The sequence below is a fragment of the Artibeus jamaicensis genome, unplaced genomic scaffold, assembly GCF_021234435.1.
Source record: "Artibeus jamaicensis isolate MK-2021 breed Jamaican fruit bat unplaced genomic scaffold, CSHL_Jam_final contig_233, whole genome shotgun sequence".
In the NCBI taxonomy this organism is placed as follows: domain Eukaryota; kingdom Metazoa; phylum Chordata; class Mammalia; order Chiroptera; family Phyllostomidae; genus Artibeus; species Artibeus jamaicensis.
The window spans coordinates 182,700-198,422 of record NW_026521486.1 but is presented as its reverse complement, the minus strand read 5'-3'; the positions used below and the strand labels follow the sequence as shown (position 1 = coordinate 198,422).

Genomic DNA, 15,723 nt, shown 5'->3' with positions numbered 1-15,723 from the left:
CCCTACTGACAAACCCCCAATCCTGGGCGCAGACACAGAGAGCCACCTCTTCCTAGGCCAGGATGAGCGACAGGCCCTCGGCACAGGTCCACCTTAACTGGGCAACCCTCTGGGCGGGGCGCAACCCTGATGCCATCTGCGCAGACGGTCTGGGTGCAGGACAGGCTTGCATGCGGCTCGCACAGCTTCCAGCCTACTGCCCTGGCTCCTCACGCCGGGTCTGCAGCCCAGCACCATGATCCAGGGGGCCTCAGATCCTGATGGCTCCAGCTGGGGCTGGGGCTGGGATGGGGATGGGGACGATGACTGGGACAGTGCAGTGCTCACCCTGCTGGCGCTGGCTGTCGTGGCTGCCACAGCACTAGCCTTGCACTGGTTTGGCTCTGGGCAGGACCAGGAGGCAGCAGGACCCGCATCCACAGGCCCCCGAGCCCAGCCTTCTCAGGCAGGAGGAGCTGGGCCAGCCCTGCCTCCAAAAGTCAAGGTCAGTGGTGGCGTCGAGGGACATAACTCAGGGCTGAGGAAGTCAGGCCCTCCAGGACTCGGCCAAGGGAGTCCAGCTGCAGCAGGCGTCCGGGACCACCGCCTTCCGGGACGTGGAGGTCTGACCACCACAGCTGCACCTCCACTCAAGACACTTGGCGAGGTGGCCAGTGCGGAGGCCTCAGGACAGCAGCATGGTAACTCTACCCCAGAAGTCCCCCGAAGTGAAGCAAAGGAGCACCTCAGCCCAGGTGCTGCCCTCCTGGGTAGGAGCAAAGTAGGGGGGGCGCCTGCCCCTCTCCTCATACACTTCACTCCCCGGAGTCCAGACATTGAAGTGGAGGCACAGGCGGAGGCAGGAGGTGACCATGCCAAGGCACTGGCTCCCCAGGCCCCAGCCCACACAGTGGAACAGGACACCAGCTCCTGGAAACAAGGAGTGGGGCCGTCCCGCTCAGCGGGGAGAGGTTCAGGCAGTCAGCGGTGGCAAGCCGGTGACAGCTCAGGAGACAGAACCTGCCGCTCCCCAAAGCTGGACCCCCGACGCCTGGGCGCTGTGGTGAGTGTGTGGGATGCGGTGGATGCGGCCAGCAGCCTCTCTGCAGGTCCCCAGAGGCCCCCTCGTCCCCAGGAGCTGCCACCACCAGACTCTGTGCAGACTGGGCACCTGACAGACGGCTCGGAGAGGGGATGCAAGAAAAGCGGCCCCCAACCAGCCCCAGTTTTAGCTCTGGATTCAGGGGCCAAAACTGGTGAGAGCAGTGAGGCTGGGCCTGGGGCCCTCAGGGAGTTTCAGGGGTCCCCACCCTCAGTGGAAGGTTGGCCCTGGGCCAGGAGGGAGGTCCTTGTCACCAGGAGCTTCAACCAGACCTCAGGCTCCATGGGCCCGTGGCCAGAGGAGCAGCAGTGGGGACACCCACTCTTGTCCCAAGGACAGGAGACGACAGTGGCCTCCATCGTGGAAAAGGCTGAGGTCTCTGGAGACCACTCTTTCTTCAGCTCAGGGCCAGGTAGGACAGAAAAGCAAGAGGCTCACAGTGTTGGAAAAGGGGGAGGAACTCAGAGAGGCCAGGGGGCACTGAGCAGAGGGCAGGGTGCTGGTGGTCTGGACACAGGGAAGCCAGCCACAGACAGCCTCAGCTGTGCCCCCTGTCCATTGCCCTCAGCCACCACCCCCCTACGTACCAGTGAGCCCACCTCACCTTCAGCTAACTCAACAGAAGCACATCCCCAAGACCTCTTACCTGCACACCCAGCTCCAGTTGCATCCCCAGCTCCAGCTGCAGCCCCAGCTAGAGCTCCAGCCCTAGCCCCAGTTGCACCCTCAGCTGCAGCTTCTTCCCCACCTGCAGCCCCAGTTGCAGCTGCAGCCCCAGCCTTAGCTGCAGCTTCAGCCCCAGCCCTAGTACCAACTGCATCCCCAGCTTCAGCTGTAGCTTCAACTCCAGCAACATTCTCAGCCCCAACTGCAGCTTCAGCCCCAGCCCCAGTTGCAGCCCCAGTACCAACTGCACCCCCAGCCTCAGCTAAATCCTCAGCCCCAGCTGCAGCCTCAGCCACTACTTCGGCCCCAGCTCCAGCCTCAACCCCAGCTGCAGCCTCAGCCGCAACTTCGGCCCCAGTCCCAGCTGCAGCCTCTGCTGCAACTTCAACCCCAGCTACAGCCACAGCCCCAGTACCAACTGCACCCCCAGCCTCAGCTAAATCCTCAGCCCCAGCTGCAGCCTCAGCCACAACTTCGGCCCCAGCCCCAGCCACAGCCCCAGTTGCAGCCCCAGTACCAACTGCACCCCCAGCCTCAGCTAAATCCTCAGCCCCAGCTGCAGCCTCAGCCACAACTTTGGCCCCAGCCCCAGCCACAGCCCCAGCCACAGCCCCAGTTGCAGCCCCAGTACCAACTGCACCCCCAGCCTCAGCTAAATCCTCAGCCCCAGCTGCAGCCTCAGCCACAACTTCGGCCCCAGCCCCAGCCCCAGCCCCAGTTGCAGCCCCAGTACCAACTGCACCCCCAGCCTCAGCTAAATCCTCAGCCCCAGCTGCAGCCTCAGCTGCAACTTCGGCCCCAGCCCCAGCTGCAGCCTCAGCCTCAACTTCGGCTGTAGCCGCAGCCCCAGCCCCAGGTGCAGCCTCAGTTGCAGCCCCAGTACCAACTGCACCCCCAGCCTCAGCTAAATCCTCAGCCCCAGCTGCAGCCTCAGCCACTACTTCGGCCCCAGCCCCGGCCCCCGTTGCAGCCTCTGCCACAACTTCGGACCCAGTCCCAGCTGCAGCCTCTGCTGCAACTTTGGCCCCAGCCCCAGCTCCTGCCCCAGCCCCAGCTGCAGCGCCTGCCCCAGTCCCAGCTTCAGCCCCTGCCCCAGCTGCAGCTCCTCCTCCACCTGTAGCCCCAGTCCCAGCTGCAACCCCAGCTCCAGCCCCAGCTACATGCCAAGCCCCAGCCCCAGCTGCAACCTCTGCCCCCACTAGTAACTCAATGCCTGCATGTCAGGAGCTTTGTGTGGCTATCTGCAAGGGCAACCAGGAGGGGCAGATCTCAACGAGCTGGGGAAACCTTATTTCAATGGTTCTCAAGAGTCACCCCTTCCCCAGGCAAGAGAAGCCTCAAGGGATGGCCCAAAGGGCAGCTCTGGAGAGCTCTGGAGAGCCTAGCACTCCTACAGACTTGGAGAATATGAAGTCTGGTTCTCCCTCTGAAAGGGCCACTCCGAGTCTCAAGGACAGGCAGGACTTCCCAGCTGAGATGGTCACAGAGGCAGGCACAGGGGGCCTGGCTGAGGCTGGATGTCAGCCACAGCAGAGAAGCTCCGAGATGAACGAGGCTACAGTGCCCAAGGCCCCGTCGCAGCTGCCTGAAAAGATGAAGCCTGGCCCTACGTCTTCCCCCACTGCCAAGGGAGACCCACAGCCTGTCCCCAGGCCACGGAAACGCAGCATGTGCGAAATAGAAACGGCAGAGAGCTCTGAGCGGGTCAGCCAGGCGGCCCCAGGACAGGGGCCAGGGGAGAGGCCCAGCCCTGTAAGCGGCAGGGGTGTCTTCACAGAGAAACAGAAAGAGGCCCACAAGCTCATGGTGTTTCTGCAGAAGCCTGGGAGCTGGGGGGTGGTGGAGGGGCCCCGGAAGCCCAGCTCTCTGGCCCGGGAGGCTGCCTTGGCAGCAGCTCTGCAGCGGCGGGTGGACCTGGGCAGCTGCCTTGACGTACTAGCTTTTGCCCAGCGGCATGGGAAGACCAGCCTGGCCCAAGAGACCTATGCCTTGATGAGTGACAATCTGCTGCACGTGCTGGGGGACCCAAACCTTTACCGGCAGTTGAGTGGGACTGACCGAGAGCGCATCCTGAACCTTCGGACTGGCAGGGGCCAGGCCGTGCTGGGGGTCCTCGTGCTGCCCAGCCTCTACCAGGTGGGCCGCTCAGGGCTCACAAGGGGCCCTCACATGGAGGAGGCTCCTGCCGTGGGTCCTGCGCCCCTCCCTCCTCCATCACATCTGCACATGTTCAACCCCCAGGAGAACACATGGCGGCTCCTGACCCAGGTGCCGGAGGAGGTCCCGCTGCGGGGCTGTGGTCTGTGCACCATGTACAACTACCTGTTTCTGGCGGGTGGCATCCGTGGCTCTGGAGCCAAAGCTGTCTGTTCCAACGAAGTCTTTTGCTACAACCCATTGACCAATATCTGGAGCCAGGTGCGGCCCATGCAGCAGGCCCGGGCCCAGCTCAAACTGGTGGCCCTGGATGGGCTGCTGTACGCCATTGGGGGCGAGTGCTTGTACAGCATGGAGTGCTATGACCCCCGCACAGACACCTGGACCTCGCGTGCGCCCCTCCCTGCAGGCACCTTCCCTGTGGCACATGAGGCTGTGGCCTGCCGTGGTGACATCTACGTCACTGGGGGCCACCTCTTCTACCGCTTGCTCAGATACAGCCCTGTGAAGGATGCGTGGGACGAGTGCCCCTACAGTGCCAGCCACAGGCGTTCCAGCGACATGGTGGCACTGGGGGGCTTCCTCTACCGCTTTGACCTGCTGCGTGGTGTGGGTGCTGCTGTGATGCGCTACAACACGGTGACGGGCTCCTGGAGCCGAGCTGCCCCCCTGCCCCTGCCAGACCCCGTCCCGCTCCACTGCACTGTGCTGGGCAACACCATCTACTGTCTCAACCACCAGGTCACTGCCACCTTCACAGTCTCCGAGGGGACTGCCCAGTTCCAGGCCAAGGAGCTGCAGCCCTTTCCCCTGGGGAGTAAAGGGGTCCTCTGTCCATTCATCCTGACTCTGCCCCCGGAGGACCCGCTGCAGACTGCCCTCTGAGCTACTTGGCACCAGGACTGCAGCTGCTGACCGTGGTGGGGCTCTGAGGCCAGAGGGCACAGGGAGGTGGCCACTCTTCTTTCTGGGACAACTTCCCTTTTCTGTTATAAGCCTCATGTTTTCCCTCCCCACTTCCCCTCCTGTGAGACAGCCCAGGCCCCCTGAACCTGTGAGTTGGTCACTGGCTGTCTCTACCACACCCGTGCCCTTTTGCCTGTATGAATGATTCCTGGCCCCAATGCCTCAGCTCACTCACACAAACCCTCCTAAAGACAGTGGGCTCCCATGGCCAGGTTCCCATCACAGCACCAACCACACTGCCTGCATCCCCAAGGACCTGGACTTGGCCAGCTGAGGAGTCAGCAACTGCTCAGCCGAGGAAGGAGATGGCTTCCCTAGGGTTCAAAGCTAGGCAAGGGGCCCATGAGGGGCTGGGAAGAGGGAAGAGGAGCAAAGAAGCCCCTGGGAAAACATCCTTGCATCTGGGATTTTCTGCCCGTCCTGAGGCCTTGGGGAGCCTGGCATGGCCATCCCCAGAAACAACTCCTAGTTCTCCTTTGTCAGGTTGGTCTTCGAGGGCCCGGAACCCTTGTCTCTGACCCTGCTCTGTTGTCCGCAATGCCTGCCCATTACCCAAGCCCAGGCCTGGCCTGGATCCCTGGGTCTCATGCTCTTGTGCAGCCTGTGGGGTCTCTCCCACACGCTCAGTCTCTCCACTTCCCACCAACCCCCTTCTTAAATGGGACCTGGGCTGCACCGTAGCTCTGCCTCTCATTAGCTGTGTGGACTTGGGCAAGACACCTAACTTTGTGTTCTCACCTGTGATGTGGGGACAATGGACATGTCGCTCATGAGAACTGTGAGAACACAGGTCACATATATGAGCACCTGGCGCAGCCCAAGATACATAACAATAGTGTTCCCTTGACCCACTTTGGAACCCTCCACAGGAAGGTAAATAAATCTGAATTTGGCTGCCCATCCCACCCTCTGACCTGGTTTGTCCCCAACTGTCCTTTTTTCTTTTCTTTCTGTGCTTGGCACTAAATACACTTCACTCACTGGCAGCACCGGCATCTCACACTTCCTGTGTTTTGTTTGTGGAGGAGAGGGGCAGACAGGAATCATCAGGTTGTGCTTGAAAATAAGTTTATAGAGAAACAAGTGCCGTGCACACAGCTGTATATTTGGGTTGCTGTTCTCCACCAGGCAGAGAAGGCTCCACACCCCAGTGGCTCAGCACATAGGCAGACAGCGGCCTGGCGGCAGTGGGGTGGGGGCCTACTGTGTGCGCTTGGTCTCACTGAGCAGCTCTTGCCAGTTCTTCTCCATCTCTTCCTTGCAGTTGAGGAAGGCGTCCTCCAGCCGGCGCATGGCCTCTGCCAGCGTGGGGTTGGTGCGTATCACCACCATGTCATAGGCCATCCATGTGGCCTGCACTGCAACAACCAGACAGGCTCTGGTCAGGCAACAGAGTGGGGCTGTGTCCCTGAAGCACCCCGGGGGCCCATACCTGGCTGAGTCACCCAATTATTCTATGGAGAGAAGCTGGTCAGATACTTGTTACAGGGCTCACAAAACCCCCTATTAAAATGCCTCCCTGCACAGAGCTCCCCTCATCTCAGAAGCCTTACCTCCTGGGTGCATCAGCCTATGACACTACAAGCCTGGAGACCATTCTGCTAGAAAATGCTAGGAAAGATTAGAGTAAACACAGGTCCCTACCTGTCCACAGCCCACAGCTAGTGGGTGCAAGCAGGCCTCAAGGAGTGATGACACCCACCAAGCTCAACTTCGTGCTCAGGTAGGGCTGACCACTTCCTTCTGCAAGCCCTGAGCCTCAGGTGGTCGTGTTCAGTGGTCTGGGAAGCCTGTCCACTTCCACCCGGGCACCTCCAGGCTGTCATTAAGGCCAGACCAGGGCTTCTCTTCCGGTAAGGCTTTCTGAATCCATGTTAGGTGTCCTCTGCTGCTCTCCACCACACTGCCCAAGTCTCTTGTCCCTTCCCTTCGAGGGCAACTGGACAGCAGTGTCCCCTGGGCCTACAGGTAAACGCGTGCTGCTTGCACTGAAACCCCACGTCCACACCCTTCCCTCTGCAGCCCCCACTCCATTGCTATGGCTCTGCCTTCTAGAACTGCAAAAAACAAAGGTCCTAGCCCTTCTGCATGACAGGGAGAAGCTGTTAGACAAGGTGTGTACAATATCTCAACACAGAGAAGGCCAGCAATCCTCAAACTTCGGGAAGCATGGCAGTCACCCTACGGAGCAGCTGGAGCTCAGATGGAGTCAGACTTTCCTCCAGCTCAGCACTTGACAGCTGTGTGACCTACAGCAGTGACTCAGAATTGCTACCCTTGACCTTCCATCTGTCAGGGACAGAGAGCATCCTAATCTCAAACTCTTACTACAAGTAATTGAGGTATGTAGGGCAAAGGGTTAGGGTAGGTAAGAAATCACAAAGCAGAGGAAAACACAACTCACAGAAATGGATTTCACATAAACCTACACACAGCTGGGATTCCAGCTCTAAGCTTCCTAAGGCCAAAGCACAAAAGAAAACATGCTTAGTTAAAAAAAACTCAGTGACAATAAAATAAAAAGAAGTCCATTGTGTAAGACACTTCTATCCTGAGAAAAAATTGTCCTATAGCTATATTTTGTGAGAAGTGTAATGCAGCTGAAAACACACTTCATTATGATGACTATGAGTCCTTGGCTTAAACACAAGGCGAAAGAAAAAGCTGGTAGCACAGCTCGGAAGCATAGTTCAGAAAAGGCAATTCAGCGATACATCAAAACACTGTAGTAAGCGCATAGCCCTCTTCTGATTGATCTGAGGAAAAATATGTAGCACACGTAGAACAGGAAGGACTCAATCACCAGACATCCTCCAGCCATATATGCCTCTTGAGCTTTTCCTTCCTTCATCATTTGTTGAAGGCCTTCTTTGTGCAGCACCTTCCTAAGGCAGCCCTGTGACAGAGCAGTAGGCAGGAGAGATGCTCCCCTACCCTCAGGGAATGTCTATGTCAGCTGCATTGGGAGGAGACATAAACATACGGGACAATTCCAAATGTGAGAGGTGCTGTGAAGGAAATAAGCAGTTATGTTGTTGACAGGGAGATGGGGTGGGAGGAGCCTTATTACAGACCAGGTGGTGAGGGAAGGCCCCCTCCATGGATTTGTGGTATAGTCTGCAGAGTGGCGAAGCCAAGGTCATAATCTGGGAAGGGGCTTGAACAGCAAAAGTTCTGAGAGGCTAATCAAGGCTCGCCCTGTACCGATCGACAACCTGCTGGGTAGGAACAAGATCCTCACACAGAAATTAAGAAAAAATGGTTAAGATGTGCACTATGAGCCGTGAGGACTAAGGAGGGCTCCTGGTAGCTATCCGGGCCGAAAAAAGAAAGAAAGAAAGAAAAAACCCGAGCCTAGCAATCATTTCTGCCCAGGTCTCTTCCTTTAAGCCTCCCCTAAGCTTCGGCACTGCTTCCGGCGGGCCTAGCAATCCTTAAAGGGGAGGCCCTGGGATCCTGTCTCAACCAATAGCGCTGAGGCTTTCCCCCTGGGAACTACCCAGCTGTACCCAATTGGAGCAGCTGTATTCTGACCAATCGGGGGCCAGGGGCGGGGACTTCCGTCCTACGTCAACCTGTATCTTCCAGCAAGCGCTTTCCACTAAAGAGAGACAGACGGCTAGGTTTTGGAGCTGGTGCCTGAGCTGAAACGCAAAGATGACTCCTGACCCAGCAGCGCCATGCTGTTTTCACACGTTTCCGCGGCGTTGCTATAGCACGAGCTGCTCACAGCAGTGCTGTTTTCATAGCTATGCTGTATTGCTGTGGAGCTGTTTGTACTAAATAAAGTTTCCTTTTCCACTGCACCCCAAATCGGCGTTTGATTGGTGACAGTGACCATTGAGGGATAGCACCTAGACACAAAATTTAGTAAAGGATGTGGATAAAGTGTCCCAAAACTCTAGGAAATGGGAGAACTAACTAGTGATGCAGTAAGTGGATTTGCCTTGAGAGCGTGGGAAGTAGAAATGCATGACGGAGAGCACAGCGAATGAAACAAGAGCGTCAGCCAGCCAGGTGACAGAGGATGATGACAAGCCTGGACGTCACAGTGCGCAGGCTAATTTACATCATTGGAAAAAGAGACCAAGCAACATTTTAAAAATGTTAATGATGAAGTTCTACCTCCCCAAACCTCAGGTCCCAGGTAATCTGACAGATGAGTTCTTACCAAATTTTGAAGAACAGTTAATGCTTATGTAATACAAGTGATTCCAGAAATTAGGAAAGGAGGGAAGACTAGTAACCTCACTATATGGACTGGTGCAACTTTTACAGAAAAGTATTTTATAGAAGCATTTTATTTATATTTGTTGTAGAACATCTGAGAGTAGAGATAAAAATAAAAACATAATTTTCTCTAAGCTGGTTTATTCTAAAACCAAAGACCATATGAGGAAAATTATAGGTTTTACATGAATATAGATGTGAAATCCTAACTATAACATGAGCTAATCAAATGTAACAGTGTTAAGATAATATGTTATGATTGAGCAGAGTTTGTAAAGGAAATTCAAGGATGTCTGAATATCAGAAAACCAATCACTATAATTAACTGCAGTAATAAAAAGAAGGAAATCATAAGAATATCTCACTTAATACAAAAGAGGCAGTTAAAAAAGTTTACCTCTTTTTAATTTTAAACAATCAAACTCTAACAATTTAGGAATAGAAGGAGACATCTTTTATTCACCAAAGGCAACACACCAAAAACTTACAGTAAACATTATACATAATAGAGAAACTGTGGATACATTCCCTATAAGACTGGTATCAAAAAAGGATACCTCTAATAATGTGACTGGTATTAGAGATGCTGGCAAATGGGATAGAAAAAAAGAAGTAAATGGTGTAAGAATTGGAAGGTATACGAAAACTATCAGTTTTTGTAAATTGTAAAAATGGACATGAAAGAATAAAGGTCTAATAACTAAGTCAATCTTTAAAAAAAAGTTAAAAATGGGAAACAAGCCCTCGATATATTAGATATCCAGACAATTTATAAATCCCTATTTTGAAAATAGTATGGTACAGACAAATAAACCAATGGAAGAAAGTAGTAAGCTCAGAGATAAACCTAAGAATATATCGAAATTTAGTTCATGATGAAATAATATAAAAAATCAATGAAAAACGACAGTGTACTCCAGCTGTATTAAAGATATAAATGTGAAAGATGAAATAACACAGATCAAAATTTAGCACTAGAATGTCTCCCTCTCACTTAGACAAGAAAGATAAACTCCTTAGCTTGGAATTGTGGACACTTCTAACCTTGCAGCCTCTTCTTTGTTTGGCCTACTACCTTGTGAACCCTGCGCTAATCTGGCTCCTTGACTACCCCAGGCTTTCCCTCATGACATGGGGCTTTGACCACTTCTTCTGCTGGATGGCCCTCCTCTCCACCCGCTACACGTCCACTCATCTGCCCAATCTCTATGCCTTTCCTAATGCTCTGTGCAGAGCCTCTCCTGCCCCCCCACACAGCCTCTCTTTTTCCTCTGCCCCCTTCCCATTACTTGATATACTACATTAGCATTTGCCAGATTTTTATTTTAATGTAAAATTAACATGTTTTAATTTTAATTCATATATTTAAATTATAATTAGTGATGTTGATGTCTGTTTCTGGCTTCCACCCACTTCTATAATGAATGAGCACCTCTTCAACTTTATATTCCTAGAATAACACAGAGTAGATGCTCAGTAAATGCTGTTAAATAGAATTTTTAAAAAGATTTTATTCATTTATTTTTAGAGGGGGAGGGAAGGAGAGCGGGAGAGAAATATCAATGTATGGTTGCCTCTTGTGTGTCCTCCACTGGGAACTGGCCTGCAACCCAGGCATGTGCCCTGACTGGGAATCCAACCGTGATTGTCTGCTTCACAGGCCTGTGCTCAATCCACTGAGCTACACCAGCCAGGGCTGTTAAATAGAATATTTAATTAAATGGGAGAAATTATATAGCTTATAGAGAAAATGAATCACAAAAGTCTTTTAAAGTGTAGCTTTAAAAAATATAAAAAATTTGGCCTGGCTGGTGTGGCTCAGTGGATTGAGCACCAGCTTCCGAAGCAAAGGGACACTGGTTCAATTCCCAGTCAGGGCACAGACCTGGGTTGTGTGAGGGTTGGGCCAGGTCCCCCGTAGGGGGCGTGTGAGAGGCAACCACACACTGAGGTTTCTCTCCTTTTCTTTCTGCCTCCCCTTCTCTAAAAATAAATAAATAAAACCTCTTAAAAATATAAAAAATTTTCGAGTACACAGGCAAAAATATCGCAAACATTTCTAGATAGAAATTTTCTGAAGCATGTCTCAGAAATATTTCTGAAAGTAATAAACGGAGGTTATTTTCAAATTAATGTCTGTAAAAATATTTTTTCATTTGAATAGAGTATGCATCCTTTCTAAAATTTGTTTTACATTATGATTTTCTCTAGCAAAACTTAGGCTCATAAGTTATAAGAATTACACATATTGTTATAATTTGTAAAGAGCCAATTAAATAAACTATAATGATATTACTGCCTCTGCTGGTTACCACTTAGTGGAAACGTGGAATAAAAGAGCAGGCTAGTATCTTGCAAAAACGGCGAAATTTGTTCAAGCCTACTGCCGCGCCACACCCCCGAGCCGCGCCTCCCCGCCCCCGAGCCTCTCCCGTCTCTGCACCGGGGACCGAATCGCGGGCGAGCGCGCCAATTCTGCCCGCAGGCGCCCCGTTGGCCCGCGCGCCGCGCCCAGGCGCCGTCTCCGCCCTCAGTCGGGCAGCAGCCCCGCCGCGGAAGGAAGGTGCAGACGCGCGGGGCGACCAGAAGGCAGTTCGCGGCGGCGCTCGGGGCGGGGAGTCAAACTCCGGGCGCACGAGCGAGCCCGGACGCGGGCCCGGGCCGGGGGGGGCGGCCTACCGGAGATCTTCTCCATCTCCTCCAGGACCTTCTCCAGGTCCTTGTTCAGGTCCGACAGCATCCTCAGCATGTCGTCGTAGCTCCTCTCCCCGGGCTCCGCGGCGGCCATCTGGGCGGGGTGCGCAGGGAGGAGCGGCCGTGACGCCCGCCCGCCGACCTCTCGCCGGCCCCGGCTCCTCGGCCCCCTCCCCCACCCGGGAGGCCCCGCCGCCCCCGCCGGGACCTCGGAACCCCTCCGGCCCCGTCTCCCGCCCTAGGGGGTCACCGAAACCGACCGACCGCGTGTGTCCCTGGAGTGAACACGTAACCCACCGCGTGTGAGTCAGGACCCAGGGCCGGGGCGCCGCCCGTGAACGGCCCTGCTCTTGCGAGGGGCCGGGGAGGTGACCCGGGTGAGGGGTGGGGGGTTGGGCGCGAGGCGCTGGGCACCGGGGTCGGGCGCACCAGGGCCTGGAACCCTCAGGCGGGTGGCTGCCCTCGCTCACCTGCTGCTCTGCCAGGGCTCGGCCCACGGGCTCCGGACTCGGTCAGCTCCTCCGCCCTCTCAGGGCTGGGGCCTGAGGAGGCTTCTTTGAGGGAAGCCCCGCCCCTTTCTGTTACCAGACCGGTCCCCTCATTGGCTGGTATTCTTGGAGCGCGAGGGGTGGGGCTGTGAGCGCGTGGCTGCACCAACCCGGCAGGGCAGGATGCAGACCTCGAGGCCTCATTGGCTAGTCTCCAGCGGAAAAGGTGGAGCCATCCCAGGCCGCTCCAGGGCAGGAGACGTTTTCACCAGTGTGCAAAGACAGCACCACCTTCACTATTATCCTTCCCACGTGATGGTGGAGGGAGACTCGCTTGGCTGGTAGACATGCAATAGAGTGTACACATGATGTGCTGTAGAACTGTGTACCTGATACCAGCTTTATTAAGCACTGTCATCCCGATAAATTCAAAATTTTTAAAAAGGTCCCAGAATGAAAACAAGTGGGCCTTGGTGGAGGAGGAGTGAGGCCGAGGGAGGGTGGAGCTGGGATGAGAGGGCACTCGTGTCCTGATTCTTGTGCTCCCCCTCTCGTCTCTTTGAGGGTGCGGCCCTGTGCCCAGGGCCTTGCCTGCCTGCTGCACCCTGGTGTCACTGTGTCTAGGGCAGCAGTTGGTACAGCAGGTGCTAACAAACATTTGTTGAATGAATAGCTGGATGCCTGAGCATTTGTGGTCTTCGTAACTACTACACGTTGCTGTCATTGTTGCATCTTGAGTCCTAACAGAGAAGGAAGCCGAGGCTCGGAGATGAAGTAGGTACGTGCCACTGGGAAGGGAGGCACTGCTTCCAGCCCAGGTCTGCCAGGTGCTGCTGGCCTCGGGGTAGTAGAAGCACAGATCCCAAGCAAGGGCAGGAAGAAAGCACTTGAGCTTAGAGAGGGTGCACATACAGCTGTGACCAGGAGGAGGCTGGAGGAGCTGTCTTTGTCTGGAGGGGGATGGGCCCCTTAGAAGGGCAGTAAGCAGAGCAGTGGTGTGGGAAAGAGGCCTCTCTGGCTGCTGGAGGGAAGATGGAGATGGAGCTGGCTGTTGCTGTTGTTTGGATGAATAATGATGGAGCAGTGGGCAGGGGAGGTGGTGGTCGTCATGGTGGAGGGAAGTAAAACTTGACCGGGCTTGTGATGTGGCCAAGTGAGGGAGAAAGTAGGAATGGGTTGGGATGGGTTAGTGGCTGGAGTGTGACACCAATGGCTGAGATGGGGAAGAGGAGGAGAGGCCAGTTCAGAAGGTTGTTAACTTCGTATTTTAACACTTGTTGGACATTCCTGATGAATCTGGGACCCGCTAAATCTCTCAGGGTTTCCGATCCTCAGTCCACTGATTGCAGAGCAGAAAAAACAGCTAGCTTTGAGCCAGACCATTCTGGGCACAGAGCCAGTCCCCACCTATCTACTGAAGAGGCTGCTGCCTGGACCACGCACCCTCCACCTTGGTTCTCAAGTTGTCCCTTCCCACCTGTGAGTCACCCTGCATACTTCTGCTCCCTCTGCCATTTGCTTGGACTGCCCAGAAAAGCATGAGTCAGAAATAACTCTAGTGGGCAATGAAGTTTGCCAGGCTGAGGAAGGGCACAGGACTCCAGACAGAAGATTCCGTGAAGGAACAGGCAAGGGATGGATGAGCCTACCAATTTCAGTGAGTGTGGTTGGGGCTCAGGGTTCTTGGGCAGAGGAGACCGAGAGACCAGCTGGGCTAGAATGTGACGGGCCTGGAGGTGGGCTTCACAAACATGCCGCAGGGCCCGAGCCCAGAAGAGTGGGCTCTCAAAGAGCCCACAGGTGTCAGTCTGGTCTGTCCGTGCCCTTGTGCGCCAAACTAGTCAACTGTTCACCAAACGTTTCCTTTATAACCTGGACACACAGCTAGACTCCATTTCCCAGCCTGTCTTGCAGTGTGAGTCCAGGCCAGTGGGATATAGATGGAAGTGCTCTGGGTCACTGCCAGGCCAGGCCCATGAGAGCCTCTCACGAATGACTCTCTGTCTTCCCTCACGTACCTGCTGGAGGCTGATGTCCGAGGCAACTTGGGAGTTAGCTGAGAAGGCCAGAGGCTCTGTCAGCATGTCTGCGAACAATGGTCTGGAGCGGACGGAGTTTCTCAGCCAAGTGAGCAGGAGTTAAACCTCCATCGAGATTTCAGGGCTTATCTGTTATGACTGCTAGCCTAACTGGTACGGCCCTGCAAACCCATGGGACACAAAGGGCTTGTTTGGGTCTGGTGGGTTGTCACCAGAAGTTTACACGCTGGTTGTGCATGATGGTTTCTCTTATCATAACCAAGGACAGATCAGATAACTTTGGCTGAATTTCAACATTAATCAAAAGCCAGTTGGGCCCTGGCTGGTGTGGCTCAGTGGACTGAGCACTGGCCTGTGAACCAAAGGGTCACAGGTTCATTCCCAGTCAGGACACATGCCTGGGTTGTGGGCCAGGTTCCCAGTCAGGGGTGCACAAGAGGCAACCACACATTTCTCTTTCTCCCTTCCCCTCTGAAAACAAACAAACAAACAAACAAATAAAATCTTTAAAAGAAAAAAAAAGGCAGCTGATAAAAACTCTGCTCACTGCTCTCCCAGGGCTGGGCAAGCCGATGTGTCTAGAAGGATACTTTCCCAGGGTAGGCTGTGCAGGCCCCCAGAGAGGCAGAAGTCTGTGAACATGCTCTCAAAAGCCCGAGGAAGCTGATGTGGAATGTAACGTTTGTCAGTAGATGTGCTTTTATAAGCCTTTCACAGAGACTCAGAAGAGGTTAAGTGCCTCTGCCCTGGAGTCCTTCCACGTGTTTTGGGGTTTAACTACCTTTAAAGCAGTATCAAGAGCCCGAATCTCATTAGCTTTCATATTTTCAGGAATCTATGAATATTTTTTATAGACACATCAAAGTCAACACTTAAAAATCTCACTTAATCACCCTGTCACCAACAGTAAAGAGTGTGGCTCATCTTTGCTGCCCTCCAGTCAGGTCTGTTGGACCTGCCTTGGACGTTCTCAGATCCTGATTCTCAGGTCCTTGGTTTACATCTCATCACTTCTCCCAACTCTGCCGCCACCGTGAGCAGTGCCCTCTGGCAGGTCTCTGTCCTCCCCATCCTTGCTGCACCCTACTTTCTTCTAATACCCCCGGGTTACCCATAGAGATCTCATTAAAATTTAGGACAGATTGTCACTTCTGCTCAAACCCGAGCGTCTTGCCCCACCACTCAGAGAAGTAGGAGTCTGTCCACAGGCCTCCAGTCTGTCCCTCACTGCAGCAGGCACTGCCCGCCTGGCAGCTCTGGCTCTGGCTGTCACCTGCAGAGTACCGAGGTCCAGAGTCACTCAAGCATGCAGCACTGGTAACGGAATGCCTACTTACACTCTCCGTGAGAATTATTTTTTGCTTACTTTTAGTGTTTTTTAGTAGAGAAGCTGGCCTGAAGG

General features: G+C 54.2%; 2 protein-coding genes across 2 annotated transcripts; one reads left to right on the top strand and one right to left on the bottom strand.

Annotated features, from left to right (window-relative positions):
• Positions 1–235: 235 nt before the first annotated feature.
• On the top strand, positions 236–4,789 carry KLHDC7B (kelch domain containing 7B). The gene is made up of 2 exons (XM_053661861.1): positions 236–1,493; positions 2,868–4,789. The coding sequence occupies exons 1-2, from the start codon at positions 236–238 to the stop codon at positions 4,787–4,789; spliced, it is 3,180 nt and encodes a 1,059-aa protein (XP_053517836.1).
• Positions 4,790–5,934: 1,145 nt separating this feature from the next.
• SYCE3 (synaptonemal complex central element protein 3) lies at positions 5,935–12,329 on the bottom strand. The gene is made up of 3 exons (XM_037160806.2): positions 12,265–12,329; positions 11,780–11,888; positions 5,935–6,228 (listed from the first exon to the last, which is right to left on the bottom strand). Exons 2-3 carry the CDS (start codon positions 11,886–11,888, stop codon positions 6,071–6,073), a joined length of 267 nt encoding a protein of 88 aa, XP_037016701.1. The 5' UTR covers positions 12,265–12,329; the 3' UTR covers positions 5,935–6,070.
• Between the last annotated feature and the right edge of the window lie 3,394 nt (positions 12,330–15,723).

Bases quoted from the DNA above. Each gene is read 5' to 3' on its own strand.
- SYCE3 (XM_037160806.2), bottom strand. From the start codon at position 11,888: ATGGCCGCCGCGGAGCCCGGGGAGAGGAGCTACGACGACATGCTGAGG. The intron at 6,229-11,779 runs GTAGGCCGCCCC...TGGTTGTTGCAG, and splicing joins GGAGATGGAGAAGATCTCCG to TGCAGGCCACATGGATGGCC.
- KLHDC7B (XM_053661861.1), top strand. From the start codon at position 236: ATGATCCAGGGGGCCTCAGATCCTGATGGCTCCAGCTGGGGCTGGGGC. The intron at 1,494-2,867 runs GTAGGACAGAAA...CTCCACCTGTAG, and splicing joins TTTCTTCAGCTCAGGGCCAG to CCCCAGTCCCAGCTGCAACC.